Here is a 25512-nt window from a genome sequence, read left to right as displayed (position 1 = left end):
CATTATGATCACAAAGCACTCCACATGACTTCCTTGAAATTTAAATTGCGTTGGAGGCTGCTGCAAGCGACAGTAAAAAACAGTCTGAGTAAGATAAACAAATTAAATCTGTAATGTTTGTTAGACTGATGGAGATGTATAAGCTGAGCAAATTCCCAATGACACTGCACAACAGTAGCAAGTTGTTTATTGTCAGAGCCAATTGATTATATTAACACATGCACAGATAATGGAGAAATATAAATGTTGTGCATTGATCACACCAGAAGGTAATACGTTGATGGTAATGGGTTGAAAATCTGGGAGTCAATCACTGGAGTTTAGAAAGTTAACAATGAATGCAACAGTTGTGACCGAAATTAAAATAGATCTAGAGGATCACATGGTGTAATGTCACAAACTATGACAAAAAAAAGAGGCTCCACAAATTCACTAAGCTTGGTTAACTGGTACAACCTACAGAAGAAACACGAAATCGCTGCAAATAAGTATAACGAATCAGAATCAGAATCAGAATAACCTTTATTGTCATCCAAAAGAAGTCTTTTGGACAAAATTCCCTTATCCACAGTCCAAGAATAAGAGCAATAAAAATAAGCAATAACACTCGCAATCACCAACCAACACACAAAAAAAAAAAAAGAAACATCCATCACAGTGAGTCTCCTCCAGTCACCTCCTCACTGTGATGGAAGGCCAGAATGTCTTTTCTCTTCCCCTGCCGTCTTCTCCCGCGGTCAGGCTGTTGAAGTTGCCACGTCGGGGCGGTCGGGGTTCCCGACATTGAAGCCCCCGCCGGGCAGAGAAAATCCCGCGGCTTGTTCCAGGCCACGCCGGATGGTGAAAGGTCCGCAGCGGGCCGACCCAAGCCCTGCGATTCGGGGCGGGCGAAGACACTGCCGCTGCTGGAGCCCCCGATGTCAGCCCCCACCCAGGGGCCTGCGAGTTTCCGATATCCACGCGGCCCGCGGCTGAAGCCTCCGAAGGCGAGTCGCAGCCACACTCACAGCGTCACCACAGCCTCCAAAGGCAGCCAGCTCCGCAGGTGGTGAGTACAGACCGCGGGCTCTACGAACCAGAGCCCAGGTGGTCCCAGTTGGAGGCCGCCAGCTCCAGGTGTTTGGCCGATGGTCGGCCGCAGCGGGAACAGACACACGACCCAGAAAAAAAGGTCGGGTCTCCATTCGGAAGAGACAATTTTACAGTTTCCCCCCCCACACATAGTACACAACCACAAAAAACACTACATCACATCTAAACACTACAATTAAAACAAAAAACAACAAAAAACACAAAAGACAAACGGACTGCAGGTGAGTCGCAGCTGCTGCGCAGCGCCGACACTTCCCTTGTGGAATTAAAAGATTTCTCTGAAGAGTTCCACTGACGAATTACATTTCTGTCATAATGGATTTAGAGTCAGAGAACATGGAATCATACCCTTTGGCCGAACTGCTCAATGCTGACCAATATGCCCCACCAAAGCTAGCCCCATGTGCCCACATTTGGCCCATATCACTCAAAACATGTCCTATCCATATACCTGTTCGAATATCTTTTAAATGTTGTTATTGTACCTGCCTCAAACACTTCCTCTGGAAGCTCATTCCATATACCCACCACACTCTGTGTGAAAGAGTTTAGTTTAGAGATACAGTGCAGAAACCGTCCCTTTGCCCCCTCCGAGTCCGCACCAACCAGCGATCCCCGCACACTAACACTATCCTACACACTAGGGGCAATTTACACCTATACTAAGCCAGGGATCAAACCCAGTTCTCTGGCGCTGCAAGTGCTGTAAGGCAGCATCTCTACCACTGCACCACTGTGTCGTGCTGCCTCTCAGGTTACAATTAAATATTTCCCTCCTCACCTTAAACCTTTCACCTCTGGTTCTTGATTCCCCCATCCTGCGAAAAAGACTTTGTCTTTTTCATCTCTGGTCGTTGTCCAGGCATCTGAAAATCAAAGCACCCCGCTCCCACTTACCTGCATCCATCTAACACTCACCAGGCCTCGACCTGCCCCTAACCTCTTTTCCAGCTTTCCCCCTGCCACCACAAACAGTTTGATGAAGTGTCGCAACCCAAAACATCACCTATCCATGCTCTCCCAAGATACTGCCTGGTCAGCTAAGTTACTCCAGCACTTTTGAGTCTTCTTTTCCCCTGACTTCTATACTCAATTCTCTGACTGAAGATGATCAATGTGCTTAAAGCTTTCTTCACCACCCTATCTACCTGCAATGCATGTTTTCTAGGACTACTCAGGAGGGTTATCTGACCTTGACACTGCAGGAGTCCCAGTCTTTACTGGGAAAGTTAATGCCCCATGGTGTGACAATGCTATTAGTCTTGCAGCCGACTGAAATTGCCAGTATATTTAGCCCTCTATTTTCCGTTAACTTGCGGGCATATGGTACAACCCAATAAGGAATCATTCCCCTTTTGTTTCTCAGCTCCACCTATGTAGCCTCACTGAACAATCCCTCAGTAATATCATCTCAGACAACTGCCGTGATGTTCTCCTCGATCAAAAATGCAATTCTCCCTTCTCCTGTACTCCTATCTCTATTTTACCTGTAGTATCTGTACATGGAATATAAAGCTGCCAGTTCTGTCCCTCCCTTTGCCAGGTACCTTTAATGACTAATATCTCAGTCCCATGTACCTATCCATATCCTGTAAAGGACCAAAACAGGACAGCGTATATTGACAGGTTCGGCAACTCAAATGCCAAGAACAAAGGAGATTATAAAAAAGGGGCAGACATTGTCCGGTCCATCATGGGTACTGACCTCCGCACCTTCAAAGGGATCTATAGGAGGCACTGCCTCAAAAAGGCAGCCAACAACATGAACACCACTCTGGCCACACTCTTATTTCACTCCTGCTATTGGGAAGAAGGTATATGTGAAAACCGTAACCTCCAGGTTCAGGAACAGCTTCATCCCAACAACTACCAGGCTATTGAATATTACAAAAAAACAACTAAATTCAAACTACAAAATGCTTTGGTTGCACGAGGGACTTCAGGCTTTTGTTTTGTTCATGCACAAATGCATGTGTGTTTTATTATGGTATCTATTGAGTTCTGTGTTGACAGACCTGTTATGCTGCTACAAGTAAGAATTTCATTGTTCCGTTTTGGTACATAAGAGAATTAAACTCTTAACTTTTGAAGCGTGTGGGTGTTAATATTGGTTTAAGGAACACTTGAATATGGTGTTTAATTAAAATTGAAGTCAATCAGAAGACAAAACTTATTACTGCTGATCCATATGCAGCACAAATGGAAAATAGTTGAACTTGTTGGAGGCCAACCATTGCAAACCACAAGGCAGTGCCCCTGACATAGCCAGAATTAGCTGATTCACAAGAACCTTTCTTTTAGGTGAAATGTTCACTGATGATTGCACATTGTTGAATTACATTGACATATTTTTAATTGACGAAGCAACTGGTGATGCAGCATAATGCCATACAAATGTTGGGCATGATCATGTTCAAAGAGGGGTTAACCATAAACAAGTGATTATCAGAAATGAATTACCCACCAACACCCTGGAGCCACCAATAACCAGAAACTTGCTGAATCAGTCATACCAACACAGCACATGAAGAGCTAAGCAAGAGCATCCTACAGAAAAGGTTCTTCTTTGTACTCAATAACCCTTACAATATTTACAAGGCACTATTTACAAGGAGTTTAATAAAAATTTGCTGCATTTATCCACATGACAGATGCTCCAACAAATAAGCTTCCTACTGTTCAGGACAAACAGATCACAAGGTATTTGAGTTATCATTAACTTTGAAATAAAGCCTGAAAATACTGGAAATACTCAGCAGGCCAGGCGGCATCAGTGGGTAGAGAAACAGGGCTAACGTTTCAGATCAAAGACCCTTTGTTCGTATTGGGAAGGAGACAACGAAAGTTTGTTAAACTGCATTGGGAATGGGGGCACGGGGATAGCCCTGTTTTTGTGTAAATCTTAGGTGACCCTGGGCTATGTTGTCAACAAGGTTTTCTGGTCAAATGGGAGCAGCTAAAGAGTGAGAACATGGACAACATTTCACGGATAAAAGAAAGTCGGAGTTGCGAATGCAGATTAGGAAGAGGTGTTCAGCAGGATCGGCTTGGCAAGTCTTTCACCTCCAGAGGAAGACGAAAAAAGGGAAAGAAAACAATCAAGCTTGGAATATCACAGATGATAAAGCAATGGAGACAACGAGGTCAAAGCAACTGAAATTTAATATTAAATCCTTGTGCAGGGAGGTCATCCTGCAAGCTTAACTGCGTTTTTTTAAGGAGGATGTGAAGATAATTAATGTGTGTAGAGCAGTGGAAGAGGTCTACATGGACTTTAATAAAACATTCAACATTCGGTATTAAACTGATCCAGAAGATTAATGCACATGGGAATTCACGAAAACCTGTTAGACTGGATTAAAAATCGGCATGGCCAAAAAAAGACAGAGGATTGTGGTGGAGGCGATGTTATTCTGACTGTGGTCTGTGACCAGTAGTAAATTTGCAGATGGCTCAAAAATTGGCAAGATTGTGAACAGTGAGGAAGGTTATCAAAGGATACAGCAGGACATAGATCAGTTGGAAATATAGGCAAATAAATGGTTTACAGAGTTTACTGTGGAAGTGGGAGATCAAATGCAAGAGAAAATATACAGTAAATGACCAGACCTTAGGATATAGAGGGATCGTTGGATGCAAGTTCCCGGAACTTGGCAACGCAAAGAGATAGCCAGTACTTTGCATTTATTGTTTGGGGCGTTGAGTATAAAAATTGGGAAGTCATGTTGTAACTCTATAAAACTTTGATTTGGCCACATTTGGAGTATAATGTGCAGCTCTGGTTGCTACTTTGCAGGGAGACTGAGGTGGCTTTGGAGAAGGTGCAGACAAGATTCACCATGATGTTGCTTGGATCACAGAGTATTAGATACAAGGAGAGATTTGGCAAAAGTGCTTTATTTTCTCGATAGCATTGGATACTGAAGGACGACCTGATAGAACTATAAAATATGAGGCGAAATAAGAGCTAAGGAAGATAGTCAGAGTCATTTTCTCAGGGTGAAAATATCAAATACTAAAGGGCATAGGGTTGAAGTAAGAGGGGTGAAGTTTAAATTAAGAGAACAGATTTTTAAAAACCTGGTAGATGCTTCGAATATTCTGCCAGGGACGTGGTGGAAGCAGACACAGGAGTAACATCAAGAGATGTTTAGATAGGCATATAAACAGTCAGAGTATGAAGGGAATGTGTAAGAAAGAACTGCAGATGCTGATTTGTACCGAAGATAGACAAAATGCTGGAGTAACTCAGCAGGTCAGGCGGCATGGAGTCATAGAGAGATACAGTGTGGAAACAGGCCCTTCGGCCCAACTTTCCCACACGGGCCAACATGTCCCAGCTACACTAGTACCACCTACCAGCATTTGGCCCATATCCCTCCAAACCTGTACTATTAATGTACCCTGTCCAACTTTTTTTTAAAAAATGTTGGGATAGTCCCTGCCTCAACTACTTCCCCTAGCAGCTTGTTCCATACATTCACAGCCCTTTGTATAAAAAAGAGATCCCCTCAGATTCCTATTAAATCTTTTCCCCTTCACCTTAAACCTTTGTCCTCTGGTCCTCGATTCACCTACTCTGGGCAAGAGACTCTGTGCATCTACCCGATCTATTCCTCTAATGATCTCATACACCTCTATAAGATCACCCCTCATCCTCCTGCGCTCCAAGGAATGGAGTCCCAGCCAACTCAACCTCTGCCCACAGCTCAGACCCTCTAGTCCTGGCAACATCCTCGTAAAATCTCTGGAGAAAAGGCTTTAAGGTCACCTAATAAGAAGGAATCGGAACCCTTCTTCTGATCCAGTCCCTGAAAAAGGGTTCCAACCTGAAACTTCACCTATTCCTTTTCTCCAGAGATGCTGCCTAACCTGCTGGATTACTCCAGCATTTTGTGTTTATCTCAGGTACGAAGGGAATTAGACCATATGAGGCAAATGGGATCATGGTTGACACAGATATCGTGAATCAAAGGGTCTGTTCCTGTGCAAAATTGTTCTATGTTCCACGTCTAGAGACTGCAACTTGTTCCGACAGATGAGATGCTTTTGCTCAATCTTGTACTGGGCTGCAATATAACAGTGCAGGAAGCTACAGTCCTATCAGTCAAAATGGGAGTGGGATGGAGAGTGAAACTGGCATGCAAATGGTTGCTCAAGGTTTCCCCTGCAGATTAAACTCTTGGTGCTCCGCAAAACGGTAATCAAAACCTGTGGTTAGTTTCTCCAATGTGGAGGAGACCACATTTTGAACATGGAAAGCAGAAGAATGGATTGAAAGATATTCAAGTGAATCATCATTTCACCTGGAAAGATTGTTTGGGTCCCCCAGGTCAAGTGCTACATTAACTGGGGTTGCAAGTGAAAGCGCTGTTAGAAGGGTCGTGGTTACTGGAAATGGAAGAATAGATCATGCACGTTTAGTCTGCAGAGGCAACCTTGAGCAAACATTTGCGTGCAACTTTGGGGAAGTGTCCCACAGATCTAGCCTCTCATGCTCTGTTTCTCTTCCTGCATATGTTACCCGATCTATGAATATTTGCAGCATTTTCTGTTTTATTTTAGATTTTCAGCATTTGCAGATTTTTGTTTGATTTTATTACCTTTGAGATTCATTATCTCCACAAATTGCATGCAATGCACCATTTACAAGATGCACTCTAAAAACCTACTATGACTTCTTTGACATTTCCCAAACATTGGATTTCTGCTGCCTGGACAAGGTCAACATACGGCAGGGAATCTCAAAGTCTGAAGGGGGGGTCTCGACCTGAAACGTCACCTATTCCTTTTCTCCAGAGATGCTACCTGACCCGTTGAGTTACTCCAGCATTTTGTGTGTATCTTCGATTTAAACTTGCATCTTCCGTTCCTTCCTACACATATCTCAAATTCTACTTTGGAATCTGCGTAAATCAATTTCTGGGTCATTCTTTGCCGAATTGTATCATGTTCCTTGTCCTCGGGTTTAATGTATACTTTCGGCAACTTTTTTAGCCTTTGCCTTAGATTTAATAATTTTATAATTTCTTCTGCAATCCATGATTGGATCATTTATCCTATTGCATTTTTGAAGTTTAAAAGAATTAATATTTATTGTAAAACATGTAATTTTTTTTGCATGTTAACCTTCAATATTCAAATCAACTACACTTACTGCCCCTCATATCCCTTCATAGTTACCTTTGTTTAGAATGAAAACCATAGTTTGAACATCATGTAAAATTCTTTCACAATATAGTCAATCTTTTTTCAGGACACTTTCCAATAATATTCATTAACTCTTGCTTAGGTCAAAGAACATAGGAACAACCCCTTCTGCCCACAATCTCAGCGCCTCTTCCACACAAAGAAATGCTATTTTTGATTTTATGTAGAAAAAATACTGTCCTCCATTTCATGCTGATCTTTGATCTTTGTGACAACTCAAACTACTCAAACTGCAATAGCTACAACATTGCAAAGACATTAAAAGCGCACTGATTTGCTAGTACATCTCAACAATAATAATCCTACTTTAAAAGAGTTGTTTTAAAAGAGTTGATTTAAAGTGGGAGGAAGAAACAAAGAATACAGTAACATTTCTTTGCAATTTTTATACATTTGGTCTGTTTGTACCAAAACAAAAGTAATAAAAGAAGGTTTGGGTCAATTATTAATGCTGATTCAAATATTTGATCTAATATTTCTTTTGGCTGAATGATACTCTGTTTACCTTCTGGAAAAAAAAGATGGCACAGAAGGTAAAGGAATAAAATGATTTTTTTTTAAAACTTACTTATTCCTAACTAAGCTTGAAATCTTAAAACCAAAAGAAAACAAAATTTGACAAAACAGGACCATCTGCAGGGTGGAAACCCTGACAATTAACATAACAAAAACAAGGGTCTATATGGTTAAGCTGGCTATCCACCAAAGGTCAGCATCAAGATTTGAAGGTCATGACTTGGCATTTCTTGTTTAAGCAAAAATCTACCATATGTCCCACAAGAATAGATCGAATTAAAACTACAAATTCATTTCATTAGGAAAATCCACTAAACATTATTCAGCTTTAAGCAGACATGGGTTTTTTTCTTTTAACACATGCCATTAAGTATTTCCTTTCTTTTACAATCTCACTAAGCAAGGCTATTTTATAATTACTCATTTAAAAACAGTATGCATAAAACATACTGATGGTTGCTCATTGAAAAAATTATTAGCAAATATTCAACAACTATACTAAAAAGTAATATGTATCCAGTACATATCCAGATTTTATAATTAATCTGATGTCTGAGAGTATTTCTCAGGACTACATTAAATTATTATTTTTTCTCACAAAATATGAAAAAAACTCATTGTCTGATAAACTTGAATACAATCTAAGAGCTCAGCAAAGCACTGCATACTATTATCCAATTTTGGATTAAATACCATAAAAGAGATAGAATTTTCTTTTCCCTTCAACAATTTTCTACCTATTATTCTGTCAATCTAAAAGAGCTTTAACCATAGGAGTGTGAGCATAGAAATTGCTACATTTTTTATTCAATAAGGAATATGGGCATTTCAGTTGAGGTAAGTATTTAATAGCTGCCCTAAATTGATTTTGAGGTGGCAGGGGCAAACTGTTCCTTTGGGCCACTGCAAGGTTTAATTTAGAGAAGGATAAGGGGGGGTTGAGGGGGGTAGAGTGTGGGGGAGGAGGGGAAGGGGGGGGAATGGGGAGGGGAAGGGGGACGGGAAAGGGGGGAGGGGAAGGGGGGGAGGGGAGGGGGGAAGGGGGAGGGGAAGGGGGAGGGGAAGGGGGAAGGGGAAGGGGGAGGGGAAGGGGGAGGGGAGAGGGGAAGGGGAGGGGAAGGGGAAGGGGGGAGGGGAAGGGGAAGGGGGGGAGGGGAAGGGGGGGAGGGGAAGGAATTCCTGAATATAATATTGCGGGAAGCTGGAGGATTGGGAAGTTTTAAAAAACCAACAGGCAACTAAAAGGCAATAAGGATTTTTTTAAAAGAAATATGAAAGTAAGCTATATCTTCAAATATATAAAGAGTAAAATAGAAGCAAGTGTGAACATTAAACCACTGTAAAATGCCACTGGAGAAGTAGTAATGGGGAATAAAGAAAGGTAGAAAAATAGAATACGTTTTTTGTGTCAGTCTTCACAGCGGAAGACACCAGCAACATTACAGAAAATCAAGAGAGTCAGGAGGCAAAAGTTAGCGGAGTTGCTGTTACTAAGGAGAAGGTACGTGGGAAGCTGAAAGGTCTGAAGGTGGATGTAACATAGACCAGATGGACTACACCCCAGCATTCGGAGAGAAGTAGGGTTGTCAACTTCCTCACTCCCAAATACGGGACAAGGTGATGGGTGGAGGGAGGGGTGGACACCAGGGAGGGGTGGACACTCTGGCTGCAGCGCTGGCGACACAGGGCTGAGGTGAGTGGCACCCTCTCCCCTTCCCTGTCCCCCCTCACCCGTCCACGACCCCGGGGGACACTCCCTACCTGGCAATGGGATTCGTCAGTTGGAGAGGGTTGCCGGGCCCACAGGTTCGTCAGTTGGGGGAGGGTTGCCCCAGGAGAGGCCCACAGGAGAGTCCACCTCAATCTAGTGGGATTATAAAACTGACTGAAAAGTTGGCAGAGGACCAGAATAAATGGAAAGAAATGATTGTTTCATCAAAGGTTTCCCCATTAGGGAGAGGAGCCTCAGGACCAATTTAACCTTGGTATTAGCAGACCTTATATGGAATGATTGGCTAAAGCAAAATCTGTGATAAGGTGCAAAGCTTTGGTAGAATCGGATGGGGAATAGATTAAGGAGGATATCACAGCTGTCTTAGAAACAAAACATACACACAAATGGGAAGCAGCTGTTTATCTCACAATCGGAATCTATAGAATTTGTGGATTGGGGATTGGGATGAAAGTTTCAAGATGAAACACACATCATTAATTCTGGACAAGACGCCAAACATTTTTGCAATTACATATTGCAACAATTATGAAGCCGTAATGTTATCTTCTCAAGTTAATTCATTTTTCTCCCCGTTCACTCCATTGATATAACATTCCTTGACGTTAGTTCTGTCAAATGGTGTGGTGAATTGGATATTAAGTCTATCCTCCAAAGTAAATAGTTCATTTTCCTATCAATCATAAAGAAAAACCCTGAAATGCAATGCAACACCAAAGATAATGTTTAGTGAAAAATCCCCATTTCCTTCGTGGGGTAGACTGACTCCCATTCCCCCTCCTCCCGGGCTCCCCGCCCCCCCGTCCGCCCCCCCCCCCCCCTTCCCTAATCTTTGCACATGTATTTTGTGTTTTTATGACTGTTGGCAGATCAATTTCCTTCCTGGGATAAATAAAGTTCTATTGTATCGTATCGTAAAGTAAGTTATGCATTCTAAAAAGATAGTCCACGGAATCCTGACAGAGAGTGACAATGGTTGATTCAGGGAGAAACTATTTTCGCTGACCAAAGCATCCTGTGGGAAAAGGTGTCGGGGCGTTTTGTTATTTGCAAGTTTCACTTAGTGAATGGTAACTCGGGTGGAAATAGCTACATGAAGTCCTTCAAATTCAATAATTGTGAATAAATGTAAGAGAGATAATTGACATGAGTTGAAAGATACAACATGGAATTAGGCCCTTTGGCACACTGAGCCCAAGCTCATCACACTAGTTCAAGATTCAAGATCCAAGATGGGTTTATTGTCACATGTACCATAAGGTACAGTGAAATTCGAGTTACCATACGGCCACACCAAGTGAAAAGTAGTAAGACACACAACCACATAAAATAAAATTTAACATAAACAGCACCACAGCAGCTCCCCACATTCCTCACTGTGATGGAAGGCAATAAAGTCCCATCTCTCCCACTTTCTTCTCCACAGTCGGGGCTGTCAAACCATCCGCGGTCAGGGCCATCAAAGTTCCATCTTATCCCACTTCTGCATCCGCAAGCTACACGCCATGGGTAATTTACAAAGGCCATGTAACCTACAAACACGGATGCTTTTGGGATGTGGGAGGAAACTGGAGCACCTGAATGAAACCCACCCGAGGTCAGGATTGAACCCAGGTCTCTGACACTGTGAGGCAGCAGATCTACCAGCTGTTTCAAAGATGGTACCAGAAATATATGAAAAAAAGAAAGAATCATTTGCTGGAAAATGATTGGTTAAGAATTAAACAATCTTTTAGCTATTTTTCAACACAATGTCTGGAATTAGTGGCAAAGAAGACAGGTATTTTCGTTCTGAAACTTGTCAGTTCTTTTACAGGTATTGGCTTTTTAGATGTAGATGCCTGATCAGTAATTTGGCATATATCAATGGGTACCCAAATCGTTTTGTGGCAAATTACTTTCCTTAAAAATAAATATGATCTTTAAGCTAAAGACCTTGCGGTTGGCCTTGCAAGCGAATCCAGACCAACAGATCATATGAAAAGGCAATTTGTACAATAAAAACATTCATTTTTTCAACAAAACTAAAACATATTTTCTGCTCACCAAATTTTACATGTATTTGGATTATAAAAAGTATAAATAATTTTAAATACCTAGCTAAATTTATGAAAATATCCACTGGATAGAAATTACATTCCACGATTACCTCCTGTATATTTTTATTTGAATTAATGAACTTTAAATCTCAGGGTTTGGCAATGTAGACAAATATTTCAACACAAAAGAAGTGGAATCATTTCATACAGTGCGTTTAGCCTTCCCATCCACCCCTTCCACCATCCCCGCACCCCTGTCACATTAATACTGTGGTCCTTGCCAAGCTTTGCTTTGTAGTTACCTTGTTTGATCTGTCCCTGTACAGCATTGAATACTGAAGGGGAAAGTTTCCCTTTAGTCATCTCCAGGGTGCTTGGTTTCTGTGGTCTACAAGGAATAAAAATCAAATATTAATTACAAGTCTTTCAGAACAGGTCAGGATTCCTTGAGGTTAAGAATTTGTAGCTCTACCACCATCAGTCATATGTTGTCAGTTACAGTGTCTACCCATCTCATCAACAAATCTCTAAGTAACCACAGACTTATGGTTACAACCTCTTTAACTACAAGAAAATAATAAATCAGAGACTATTTCTCCACAACATTTCAGAACTAAAATGCATCTATTTAGGCTACATGTCAAAGTTATTTAAGAACAAAGCAAATCACCAATGTTTAGTTTGTTGTTACAACAGAAATGCAAAAGTCTCAAGCGAACCTCAGATTCATTATTATAAAACTCCCTAGAAAGGCTTCAAAAAGAAACAAATAATTGATAGGTCTGATCAGAATAATGTTTCAATCTGAAAATCAGACTCCTTTTGTTCCTTTTATGAATCATTAATTACTAATGAAAAAAAACCCATAGTGACATTAAATTTAAATAATATTAAATCCTAAACACATCCAAAATAATTACTTTTGGAAAACTGGAGCCCCCAGCGTTATTACCATCTTTGTCTTCAAATTTCATCAAACCTAAATGGTGCCTTATTCATATAATAATTTTAGTTTAGTTCTTAACATTGTTAAGCTACAATTTGGATAATAATTATTTTGATTTTCCATTCAAGGTGGATGTACACCTTTCAGGTGTTTTATCAGTTTTTAAATATTTTATTTGCTACTTCACTAAACACACCAAATAATTTGTCCACCAAAATTGAAGTACAGTATTTGCATCTTTCAATCTTGCCCTACAATTTATGGAATTGTACAGCATAGGCCATTTTGGCCCAGCTTGTCCATGCTGGCCTAGATACATATTTATGCTAATCTAAATCGGCCCGTTTGCCTCTGTGCCTTTCCTACCCAAGTACCTATTCAAAAGTCTGTAGCCTTTTTTTGCTCTGGTTTATTTCACTCACATGTTTAAACTGTAAAGTTGTATTCTTAATGTTTTAAGCGTTATTCTTGATTGTTTACTGTATGTTCGTGTTGTTACTTGCGGGCGGAGCACCAAGGCACATTCCTTGAATGTGTACATACTTGGTCAATAAACTTATTCATCCATTTTAAACATCTGCTCTAACACTTCCTCTAACCGTACCTAGTCTTTTATTCCCTGGCCTTTGTCCAACCATCTGCCTATCAAACCCCCCTCCCCTATCGTGCATCTTGCCAGGCTTTGTCATGCCCTCCCCTCTTCCAGATTTCTTTCCCCTCCCACCACAATCACTCTGAAATGTTCAACCCAAAATGTTCCCCAGAGTTGCTGCCTGACCCGCTGAGTTACTCCAGCACTTTGTGTCATTTTGTATTACTATGTAAACTTGATTGAATCTTCATCTTAAATTTTTCAAAATGTCAAAATGTTCCACAAAAACGCAGCAGACCCAACAGTGCCTTTGTTTATTATCAGTAGAATCAATCAATCGGTTCCTTATCCTTAGCCTGATGTCGTGTTAGTGCTCTCTCCCGTGTCAGGTTTTGGGTTTGAGCATTGGTTTTGAGCATCTCATGTCGAGGTTTGTGCTTTCAAACTTAGGCTGGCACCATGCAATACTGAGACATATGTTTCACTACCTTGCAGGTGATAACTTCACGTTTCCGTTTGCCATGTAGGCAGATATGACTGATATCATCCCTCCTCCTGCACTCCAAGGAATAGAGACCCAGCCTACTCAACCTCTCCCTATAGCTCACACCCTCTAGTCCTGGCAACATCCTCGTAAATCTTCTCTGAACCCTTTCAAGCGACAACATCTTTCCTATAATATAGTGCCCAGAACTGAACACAATATTCTAAATGCGGTCTCACCAACATCTTATACAACTGCAACATGACCTCCCAACTTCTATATATACTATGACTGATGAAGGCCATATGCCATAAGCCTTTTTGACCACCTTATCGACCTGCGACTCGACCTTCAAGGAACCATGCACTAGCACTCCTAGATCCTTATGCACTACAACAATCCCCAGAGGCCTACCATTCACTGTGGAGATTCTGCCCTTGTTAGATGTCCCAAAATGCAATACCTCACACTTCTCTGCATTAAATTCCATCAACCATTCCACAGCCCACCTGGCCAATCGATCCAGATCCTGCTGCAATCTTTCACAACCATCTTCACTATCTGCAAAACCACTCACATTTGTATCATCAGCAAATTTGCTAATCTTGCCCTGTATGTTCTCATCCACATCATTGATGTAGATGATAAACAGTAACGGAACCAGCACAGAACCCTGAGGCACACCACAAGACTAATGTCCTTCCTCAAATTAGCAGACCAAAATTGCACACAATACTTCAGGTGCGGTCTCACCAGGGCCCTGTACAACTGCAATAGGACCACTTTGCCCCTAAACTCAAATCCTCTCGCAATGAAGGCCAACCACCTTTCTTCACTGCCTGATGCACCTGCATACCTACTTTCAAAGTCGTAGCAAATCGCCGAAAAAAATAACCGTACGACAATGTCCATGACAATGACCAGGACAATGCCCGCAGCAATGCCCGCGACAAGCTAAGACAACCTACCACATAGGCGACGGCAAGCTGACGAAAACCGGCGACTCAAGGGCCTGTCCCACTTAGGCGATTTTAAGGTGACAGATGGTGACTAGGCTGTCCCCACAGTTCGCCGGGGTGTCGCTGGCATGATCGTGGGGATTCTTCAAAGAATCGTAGTGGATCTCGGCGCGTCGGGAAGATTTCAACCGGTTTGAAATTTCTCGGCGACAGCTGGCTTGTCGCCCATTACCGTAGCTTATTGCGGGCATTGTCGCATGCTGTCCCCAGGTATGCAAGGTTGTCGCCTGTACTTTTTCATGACATGTCATTCACAGAATCTAGTAGCATTCATTTTGACCATTAAAATCAAACGCTGACACACGCGTTGCGCTATGAGAACTCTTTTCATTCATTCATAATCTAAATTCCGACTCCTGTTTTTTTTTTTAAATCACCAAGATCAACTTTATTCAACAACAATTTTTCCTATGAAAGAAGTAAAACTGCATGCATAACGGACTCCGCCCACAATCCACACCTGGCTGTTGCAGCTGCTTTTCAGTGGACGGATTTAGACCACAGATGTCATGCTCGGAGGCGGCATTGACGTGTGAAAAGGGCTGGCCAGACCTTGCTGTACTCATGGTCAGGTGTGCATTTCCCCTACAAACAACACAGCAGTAAAACTCAGTATATCTTTTTAGTAGTGTCTGTTTATGTGTGAGCTTTGGTTTTAATAAACGTCTTGAATTGCCTGTGGATGTGCTTGCCTCATTGATCTAAATGAATGAATGAAAAGAGTTCTCATAGCGCAGGGCGTGTGTCAGCGTTTGATTTTAATGGTCAAAATGAATGCGACGAGAATCTGTGAATGACATGTCATGAAAAAGTACTTAGAAATTCAATAACTTCCGACAGCTATTTTTAAAGAAATCAACAAAATCAACTTTATTCAAAAACAACATATTCCTATGAAAGATGGGTACTTGCATACAAAAATCTTTTTTTTTAAACGGGCACTTCAAACAAATGCAAAATATACCTAGAAACTTCACTGGGCGGACCTTGCTGTCAGTTTGTTCACGTGCGAGTTGTGCTTGTGACACCACCACATAAGTGCAGGTTTTTGTTGGTTGTCTTGCTTGCCATGATCCCTGTCGTAGTGGACGTCCTAGGTAGCGAAGACTGAGTCGCCGGTTTTCGTCAGCTTGCCGTCGCCTATGTGGGTAGGTTGTCTTAGCTTGTCGCGGGGATTGTCGTGGTCATTATCGTGGACATTGTCGTATGGTTATTTTTTTCAGCGACAGTCGCCAGCAGTCGCCTAAAAAATCGCCAAAGTGGGACAGGCCCTTTACTGATCTATAATTCTCCATTTTCTCTCTCCCTCCCTCCTTTCTTAAAAAGTGAAGTTACATTAGCTAACCTCCAGTCCACAGGAGTTACACTCCAGTCAACAGAAGTTGCAGAAAGAAACTGTGTCAGCTTCAACAACTATTGCTGTGTTTGGAGATCAAGTCATTGGATAATTTTAAAGCAGAGATTAAGGGTTCTTGATTAGTAAGGGTGTCAAAAGTTACAGCGTGAAGGCAGGAAAATGGGGTTGAGAGGAAAAGATAGATCAGCCATGATTGAATGGCGGAGTAGACGCGAAGGGACAAATGGCCTAATTCTGCTCCTGACCTATGAACATTAACATGTAGATAAAATAAATCCATTGTGTATGTTTACGCTATTGATAAAAATCATGCATTCACCATCATCTGTAATGGTTATTACTTTGAACTTGATGACACAGATAAACCAAGTAGGCCTTTGGTCCACCTGTCCTTAAAAGCTGAAGTGTTGAGTATAAGAGTTGTGATGTCATGTTGCCGCTGTACAAAACATTATTTAGACCACTCTTGGAGTTTTGGTCACTATACTGGATGGATGTTGCAGCAATGGGAAAAGCATACGTTTGAAGTGAGAGGGTAGGTTTAAAGAAGATTTGAGGGGGACGTACAGAGTGTGATGATTATTTGGACAAGTCATACTGTAGGAGGGATGTTGTTAAACTGTAAACAGGCTGGGAAGATTTACATGAATGTTGCAAGGACTTGAGAGCCCTTTATTGGGGAAGGTTGGGCAGGCGAGGACTATATTCCTTGTAGCACAGGGGGCTGAGGGGTGATCTTTTTGAGGTATATACGATTATGAGGGGAATAGATAGGGTGAATGCACAGAATCTTTTACTCAGAGTAAGGGAATCAAGAACCAGTGGATACCAGGGGAATCAAGAACCAGTTTTAAGATGAGAGGGGAAAAATCTAATAGGAAGCCAGGAATTTAGACAGGTACATGGTTAGGTCAGATTTAGAAGGATATGGGCCAACTACAGGCAGGTGAGACTAGTATAGATGGGAATTATTGGCCAGTGTGCGCAAGTTGGGCCAAAGGGCCTGTTTCCACGCTATTAGACTCTATAACTCTAGAATTATGTGGACATCAATGTCATGCATAACATTGGCCATTAAAATTATAAATAGATGGAGATCAAGGGTAGAGAAAAATTAATATTGCATTGAAGTGTTTTTTATCGTAACTGCCTGGGATAGACAGGAATAGACAGGGATATGGAATTAATGCAGGCAAGTGGGAAAAGGAGACGTAATGGTAGACATGGACATAGTAGGCCAAAGGACCTATTTCTATGATGTACAATTGGACGGCTCTTGAATCTTAAGAAGTGCAGGTGACAAACTGATGAAAAGCTGGAGAAAAGGCCAGTTTGAAAATGTCCCAAAGGCTCCGACAAACAAGTTGCTTCAAATGCAGCAAGTGTTCTGAAAGTGAAGCGAATAATTATCCAAATAATTACTTTACTTCGAGGCAAACAAGATAGTGGCAGGGCTCAGTCATTTGCCACACTTGCCGCTATATACTTAAATAAGAATGTGGCTGATTTATTTGTACCTCAATTTTGCATTCCTGAATATCCTTAGTAAACATTTACCATCTTCTTTATCAAGAATATGTCTTGTTCTGCCTTCAAATTTATGTTTCAAAGTTTCACAAGGAACAAATTTTCCTCAGCTCTGTATTAAATATGTGACTTCTTGGTCTATTTTCTCCTACAAAAAGAAACATTCTCGCCACATGCAACCTGTCAAGACCCATCTGTTTTTTTAATGTTTCAATCAAATCCCTTTTCATGCTTCTAAACGATTTTCAGCAAACCTCCTCACAAATAAACGCACAAATTCATAGAGTTCTACAGCAAGGAACAGACTCTTTGGCCAAACCGACCAAGACGTCTATGTGAGCTAATCCCTTTTGTCTGCGTTCGGCCCATATCTGTCTAAATCTTTCCTATCTAAACACATTTAGATGCACCGGTCCAAAATTTTTATTTAAAATATAATCGTGACTGTCTCAACCATTTCCTCTGGCAACTTGTTATCCACCACATTGAAAGGACAGTGAGAAGCAAGAACTGGATGTGCAAAATTTAATTAATGCTAAGGGTTTGAAAGCATGCATAGGGCAATAATGCTGTGACCAAAAAAACATCCATTGATGGTGAATGATATTAGAGGGAAATCAGATTTGAGAGGACAGAAGAATAAATTCAAGAAAAGATAGATGGAGATAATGTTAAGATTGGGAAAGCAAGACCAGGAACATTTAAAGGCTAGCACAAAGCCACTTATCAATTCACCTGGATATCAATAATCAAGATGGTGATAAAGGAAATAAAGAGACAAGGGAAGTGTGAGACCAACAAGAAAACAGCAACATAAGTCGTTAACACAAAACATCTTTGCTGGGTTTCTGGGACCAGGAGCCTTGAGCAGAGGTAGGAAGCAGAGCCAGAGTCATGGAGTTGTATAGCACAAAAACAAGCATTCCGTCCACCACATCACTGCTAATCTAATAATCAGGTACCACCTTCCAATTAACCAACAGTTGTTCCTTCAAGGTTGATAATGTTTTGGGAAGTGAAGAAAGGAGTTATTAGCAATACATTAAACAACGGGATATTATAATGAACTTGGGGGTCATATAAATTTAATCATTCAAACATACAACATTCTGAGGAGGCTCAACAACGTGAATGCTAAGTGGATATTTCCCCTCAAAGGAATCTTGAATGAGCGACCATAGATTCAGACTCAAGGGTCGAGGATGGATATGAGAGAGAATTGTTTCCTTCAGAAGATCATTCTCTACCACAGAGAGATTTAAGCAGGCTGAATCAGTGGATGTATTCAAGGTCACAATGAACAGATGTTTAGTGTACAGGGGAATTAAACGTCTTGGACGATGAGCAAGAAAGTGGAATTGAGGCCTGGATCAGATCAATCATGCCCATGTTCGTTTCTTACATTAGGATTTCACATCTCCAGCCATCTTTTGCCAATGGCTAGATATAATCCAAGTCCAAAGAGGATGGTTTTCCTTTAAGACAAAGTCCAAAGAGGACTTGTTAACTTTCATTACAAGTGCAGCGTAGGTTCACTAGGTTAATTCCCGGAATGGCGGGACTGTCGTATGTTGAAAGACTGGAGCGTCTAGGCTTGTATACACGGGAATTTAGAAGGATGAGAGGGGATCTTATTGAAACATATAAGATTATTAAGGGATTGGACACGCTAGAGGCAGGAAACATGTTCCCAATGTTGGGGGAGTCCAGAACCAGGGGCCACAGTTTAAGAATAAGGGGTTGGCCATTTAGAACGGAGATGAGGGAAAACATTTTCACTCAGAGAGTTGTAAATCTGTGGAATTCTCTGCGTCAGAAGGCAGCGGAGGCCAATTCTCTGGATGCTTTCAAGGAAGAGCTAGATAGAGCTCTTAATGATAGCAGAGTCAGGGGGTATGGGGAGAAGGCAGGAACGGGGTACTGATTGAGAATGATCAGCCATGATCACATTGAATGGCAGTGCTGGCTCGAAGGGCCGAATGGCCTACTCCTGCACCTATTATCTATTGTCTATTCACCCACTTCCCGCTAATGTGACAATACCCTCAAGATCAAAAGGAGAATGCAGTGAAGAAATACAGGTTTTAATGTGTAAGCAGTATCTCTCCACATACAGGCACCTCGTGCTTGATTTACATCGTTTTGGAATAACACGCGTATCTAATTATTACCAAATTTTAAATTATGCGCTCCTATTTTTGGAATAACATGGTCAAATTTATGCCTGGCACTTTGCGACAGCATAGTCGCATGCGGTGCTTGGCATAAGTTTGATTCACGCAGTTTTTGATTTACGCACTGCTTTTCAAGCATGTAACCTCCACATAAAACACGAGGTGACTGTATACCCAAATTATAAAAATTAGAAATTATGTATAACACAAAGTCAAAGATTTGTGAAATGTCAGTTGTGAGAATTAACATGAAAAAGACATGAAAGGAAATAATTTGAAGGCACTCACTACAATCAGATGCACATGGGTGAATCAATTGAAGGACAGTGCCAGGACAGAAGCCATGAAGGAAGAGGTAATTGACTTGTTGAAATTGAATTGAGGAATAATTGACAAGACAAAACAAAATAAAGAAAAGTTGAAAATTGCATCTCATTTGAAACTATACCTTGCTCTTAAAATTATTATTTTTGTCGAAGAGAATAGCATACATGTACACCAGTGTATTAAAAAAACAACCCAATTGATGCGAGTCCCAAGAAGACACACCACTTTTCATGAAGACCGTGGAAATTCGACAAATTTCCAATGACGCTTACAAATTTCTGAGGATGCACCATACCGTTGGGTTGCATCTCAGCTTGGTTTGGGGATAACTCTATCCATGACCACAAAAATTGCAGAGTGGTAGATGTACCCCAGACCATCACACAAACCGGACATTCCACCATTGATTCCATCTCCACTTAACTGCTGCCTCAGGAAAGCAGCCAACATAATCAAAGACTTGCTCCACCCTGGTAATTCCTGCATCTCCCTGCTCCCGTCTAGCAGAAGGTACAGAAACCTGAAAGTGCACACCACAGACTCGGGAATAGATTCTTCCACTCTGCTGTCAGGCTTCTGAACGGTCCTCCCCTATTGTTTGATTCACCTCTATCCCAATTCGGGACATTTGTCTATGGAACCGATGTGCTAAAATGCTGAGTGCAATATTCTGCACTCTGTACCTTTCCTTTTGTTCTATCTCTTGTACTTAAGTTTGACTTGATTGGATTTATGTATAATAATATCTGATCAGTTTTAGATAGCATCCTCAATTTCTCTACATCGGCGAGACCAAACGCAGGCCTGCCGATCGTTTCGCTCAACACCTTTGCTCAGTCTGCCTTAACCAACCTGATCTCCCGGTGGCTCAGCACTTCAACACCCCCTCCCACTCCCAGTCTGACCTTTCTGTCATGGGCCTCCTCCATTGTCATAGTGACGCCCAGCGTAAATTGGAGGAACAGCACCTCATATTTCGCTAGGGCAGTTTACACCCCAGCGGTATGAACATTGACTTCTCTAACTTCAGATAGTTCCTCTGTCCCTCTCTTTCCCCTCCCCCCTCCCAGTTCTCCCACTGTCTTCCTGTCTCCAACTACATCCTATCTTTGTCCCGCCCCTCTTCTGACATCAGTCTGAAGAAGGGTCTCGACCCGAAACGGCACCCATTCCCTCTCTCCTGAGATGCTGCCTGACCCGCTGAGTTACTCCAGCATTTTGTGTCTACCTTCCAAAACCAATGCCTTTTAGTATACGTGACAATATTAACCTAAAAAATAGATGGGTTATCAAAGTTAAAATACAATTATTCTGCCATAGGTTTTCCTCCACAATAGTTCTCCATCAAAATTCATTGTTAATTTTGACGTTAAATGATTTTGCTTTAAAATCAAAACAGTTGAGAATAATTCCCACCTTTGTGGCAGTTTTTTCATATGTTCCCCGATGAAAGTAGCATTGGTCATACTCATTAATGTGTTGGCTAAGGAAATAAGAGAGAGCAGGTGTTGGGTTGTGACAGCTCGGGAGACATTGTATGTGCTGTTTCCCAGAATCAACTTTTTTCCTTTTTCAACAGCACCATCTAGCGTCTTGGAAACAGTCTGTTTAAAGCCAGGAAGCATCAGTGACATATGTCCTCCCCTCGACAGCAAACCGAAAGATACAGGGCAGTGAGGTTTTAACATACCAAGTCGCATGAGGCAAATCTCATCTAGTATTTCATTCAAGCCCCAAGCATGAAGGCAAGACATGAATAACTTGGCTGTGTCCATTGTTAGATTATATTCTAACAATGTGAGGGGTTTTGACTTGTTGCCCTTGTATTCAGAGTCACCTTCTTCCCTCTTCTGCCTCTTTATGTCATCATCTTCATCTTCATCATCATCTAGCAAATGCTCTTTAATATTCTCTTTGATCGTTTCCTTCACTTGTTGGAAGAGGACTGCTGCTCTCTTTCCTGTCAGGAACGAGCTGCTTTTGTCAGTGCTGCCCGGTGCTTTCTGGAGGCTCTCTGGAGAAATAAGAGTGGGATTGGGTCGGGATGCTTCTTCCGTTAGTAGTTGGATGATCAGTGCTTCCACATCAAAAAATAATATATGGATATCTGGGTCTATCAGATTGGTCTTCATGGCTTGCACCATAAGTGCATTGTTGGAGTACTTTGGTAAAGCCCCCTACAGAAAAAGCCAAAACAATTGAAGTCAACACACAAATTAATAGGCAACAAATTGAAACTTCCAAGCAAAACATTTTACACTAACATATCCCAAGACCTCTTGGAAATAATTTAATTATTTTACTATAAATTAATATATTAACTAACTTTACTTGAAGGCAATATAATTGTATTGGAATGAGAATTTTTACCATCTTGAGGCCAATACATCTATTCACCATTAATCATTATCATCTACACCTGCTCTCTCTTGAAATCTGATTTCTGCCTGGAGGCAGTCGGGAGAGCAGCTTGATCCAGTGGCAGAGGTGGAGCCTCGGTCTTGGAAGCGGGCGGGCATGCAGTCCTTGGCAGATGGCAGGTAGGAAAAGAAGTAAAAGTTGAAGGTGTGGTTCCGGCAGAGGATGAAGCTTTTAAAGAACAACAGAAACAGCGTGTTTAAATTACTACCGACCGGTGGCCCTCACCTCGGTTGCCATGAAATGCTTTGAGAGGCTAGTCAAGAAGCACATCTGCGCCCTCCTTCCTCGCAACATGGACCCACTACAGTTCGCATACCGTCCGAACAGGTCCACGGATGATGCGGTCTCCCAGGTTCTACACACCGCTCTCTCTCATCTGGACAGCCAGGGGGGCTATGTGAGGATGCTGTTCATTGACTTTAGTTCAGCATTCAACACAATAGTCCCCAGCAGACTGGTTGAGAAGCTGATGGAACTGGGGCTTAGCACCCCTCTGTGTGCCTGGGTCCTGGACTTTCTCACTGCCAGGCCCCAAGTGGTCAGGATGGGGGAACACACATCTAGCTCCCTCACCCTGAACATAGGATCCCCCCAGGGCTGCGTCCTTAGCCCCCTACTGTACTCCCTGTACACACATGACTGTGGGGCCAGGTTCAGCTCAAACTCCATCATCAAGTTTGCTGATGACACTGTGGTGGTGGGCCGGATCTCCAACAACGATGAGAAGGCCTACCGGGAGGAGGTGGCTGATCTGGCACTCTGGTGTCAGGACAATAGCCTCCTCTTGAATGTCACTAAAACAAAGGAGCTGATTGTGGACTTCAGAAGGGCTAAACATCCAGGGACGTACACGCCACTGGAGATAGATGGGTCTACTGTGGCTAGGGTGAGCAGTTTTAAATACTTGGGAGTCCGCATCACAGAGGATCTGACGTTGGCAACGCACATTGCCGCACTGGTGGGTAAGGCTAAGCAGCGCCTTTACCACCTTAGACAATTGAGGAAATTCAGAGTGTCTCTGAGGATCCTTCATTGCTTCTACTCTGGGGCTGTAGAGAGCATCCTGTCCGGCAACATTACAGTCTGATTTGGGAACAGCTCTGCCCAGGACAGGATGGCCCTGCAGAGAGTAGTGCGTTCGGCAGAACGCACCATGGGAACTACACTCGCCCCCCTGCAGGACCTATACATCAGGAGGTGCAGATCCAGAGCAAGCAAGATCATGAGGGACCCCTGCCACCCCAGTAACGGACTGTTCCAGATGCTACGATCAGGCAAACGCCTCCGCTGTCACGCTGCGAAAACGGAGAGGATGAGACGGAGCTTCTTCCCACAGGCCATCAGGACTGTCAACTTTTTATAACCCCAGAGACTAAATTTTTGTCGACACTAATAGTAACTTATTAACTTTATTTATATGCTGTAACTGTAATTCTTTTTTGCACAACCCGCAGGCATTGCCACCTTCATTTCACTGCACATCGTGTATGTGTATGTGACAAATAAATTTGACTTGACTTGACTTGGTAACTAAAAAGGCAATATGGGGAGAAAAGATGAAATACGAAGGTAAGCTAGCTAATTATAAAAAAAGAAGATAGCAAGAGTTTCTTCAGCTATATAAAGAATAAGAAAGTGGCAAGACCACGAAAATAATGCAGAAGTGATAATGGGGAATGAAGAAATGGCAGAGGAGTTGAATGACGTTTTTGTATCAGTCTTCACAGTGGAAGGCGTGCCTGAAATTTAAGAGAGTCACGGGGTGGAAGTTAGTGGAGTGGCTATTAGTAGGGAGAAGGTGCTTAGGAAGCTGAAAGGGCTGAAGGTGGATAGGCTGCGTGGACTAGATGGACTGCACCCTTGGGTTCTGAAAGAGGTGGCTTTAGAGATTGTGGAGGCATTGATAGAGATATTTCAAGAAACACTAGAGTCAGGAGTGGTTCCAAATGATTGGAAAATTGCCAATATTACCCCGCTGCACAAGAAGGGAGCAAAGCAGAATAGTGGGAACTATAGGTAGACACAAAATGCTGGAGTAACTCAGCGGGACAGGCAGCATCTCTGGAGAGAAGGAATGGATGACGTTTCAGGTCGAGACCCTTCTTCAGACTTGTGTCTACCTTTGATTTAAACCAGTATCTGCAGTTCTTTCCTACATGTAGTGGGAACTATCGGCCGGTTAGTCTGACTTTGTGAAGGGGAGGTCTTGCCTGACAAATTTGCTGGAGTCCTTTGAAGAAGTAAATAACAAGACAGACAGAGGAAAGTCAGTAGATGCTGTATACCTAGATTTTCAGAAAGCCTTTGATAAGGTGTCACATGGGAGGCTGCTAAGGAAGGTGCGAGCCCATGGTATCAAAGGGCAGGTATTCTAACATGGATATCAGGTTGGCTGGATGGCAGAAGGAAGGGGGCTTTTTCTGGTTGGCTGCCAGTGACTAGCGGAGTTCCACAGGGCTACTACTCTTCACGTTGTATATTAATGATTTGGATGAGCGCATTGAAGGCTTTGTGGCCAAGTTTGCGGATGATACAAAAATAAGGTGAGGGGCAGGTTGTGCAGAGAAAGCAGGGACTCTGCAGAAGGGCTTGGACAGGTTTGGAAAGTGGGCAGAGAAGTGGCAGATGGAATATAGTGTAGCAAAGTGTGGAGTCAATGCATTTTGGTAGTAGGAATAAAGGCATAGATTATTTTCTAAATGCAGAGATAATCCAGAAGTCGAAGGTGCAAAGGGACTGGTGCAGGATTTCCAAAAAGTTAATCTGCAAGTCAAATCAGTAGTAAAGAAAGCAAATCAAAGCTTAATTATTTCATCTCATTGAAATCTCATTTATTTTGAGAGGGCTTGTCTATAAAAACAGGGATGTAATGCTGAGGCTCTATAAAGCACTGGTCAGGCCGCATTTGGAATATTGTGAGCAATTTTGGGCACCATATCTGAGGAAGGATGTGCTGGCTCTGGAAAGAGTCCAGAGGAGGTTCACAAGAATGATCCCAGGATTGAGTAGGTTAACATAGTATGAGCGTTTGATGGCACTGGGCCACTATTCGCTGGTGTTTAGAAGATTGAGGGGG

The 25512-nt window shown here is 42.2% G+C and overlaps 1 protein-coding gene across 5 annotated transcripts in view; it reads right to left on the bottom strand.

The window, feature by feature from the left end:
* Positions 1–25512, bottom strand: part of wdr7 (WD repeat domain 7) — a 467098-nt gene that overhangs the window by 324352 nt on the left and 117234 nt on the right. For all 5 annotated transcript variants that reach the window (XM_078423760.1, XM_078423677.1, XM_078423842.1 and 2 more), the window contains 2 exons: positions 21432–22192; positions 11892–11977 (listed from right to left, as the gene is read on the bottom strand). In XM_078423760.1, the coding sequence (XP_078279886.1) occupies positions 11892–11977; positions 21432–22192 (847 nt within the window). The remainder of the gene's footprint in view (positions 1–11891; positions 11978–21431; positions 22193–25512) is intronic.

Source organism: Rhinoraja longicauda, chromosome 1 (genome assembly GCF_053455715.1).
Source record: "Rhinoraja longicauda isolate Sanriku21f chromosome 1, sRhiLon1.1, whole genome shotgun sequence".
Taxonomy (NCBI): Eukaryota; Metazoa; Chordata; class Chondrichthyes; order Rajiformes; family Arhynchobatidae; genus Rhinoraja; species Rhinoraja longicauda.
This window is presented reverse-complemented; position numbering and strand designations above follow the sequence as displayed.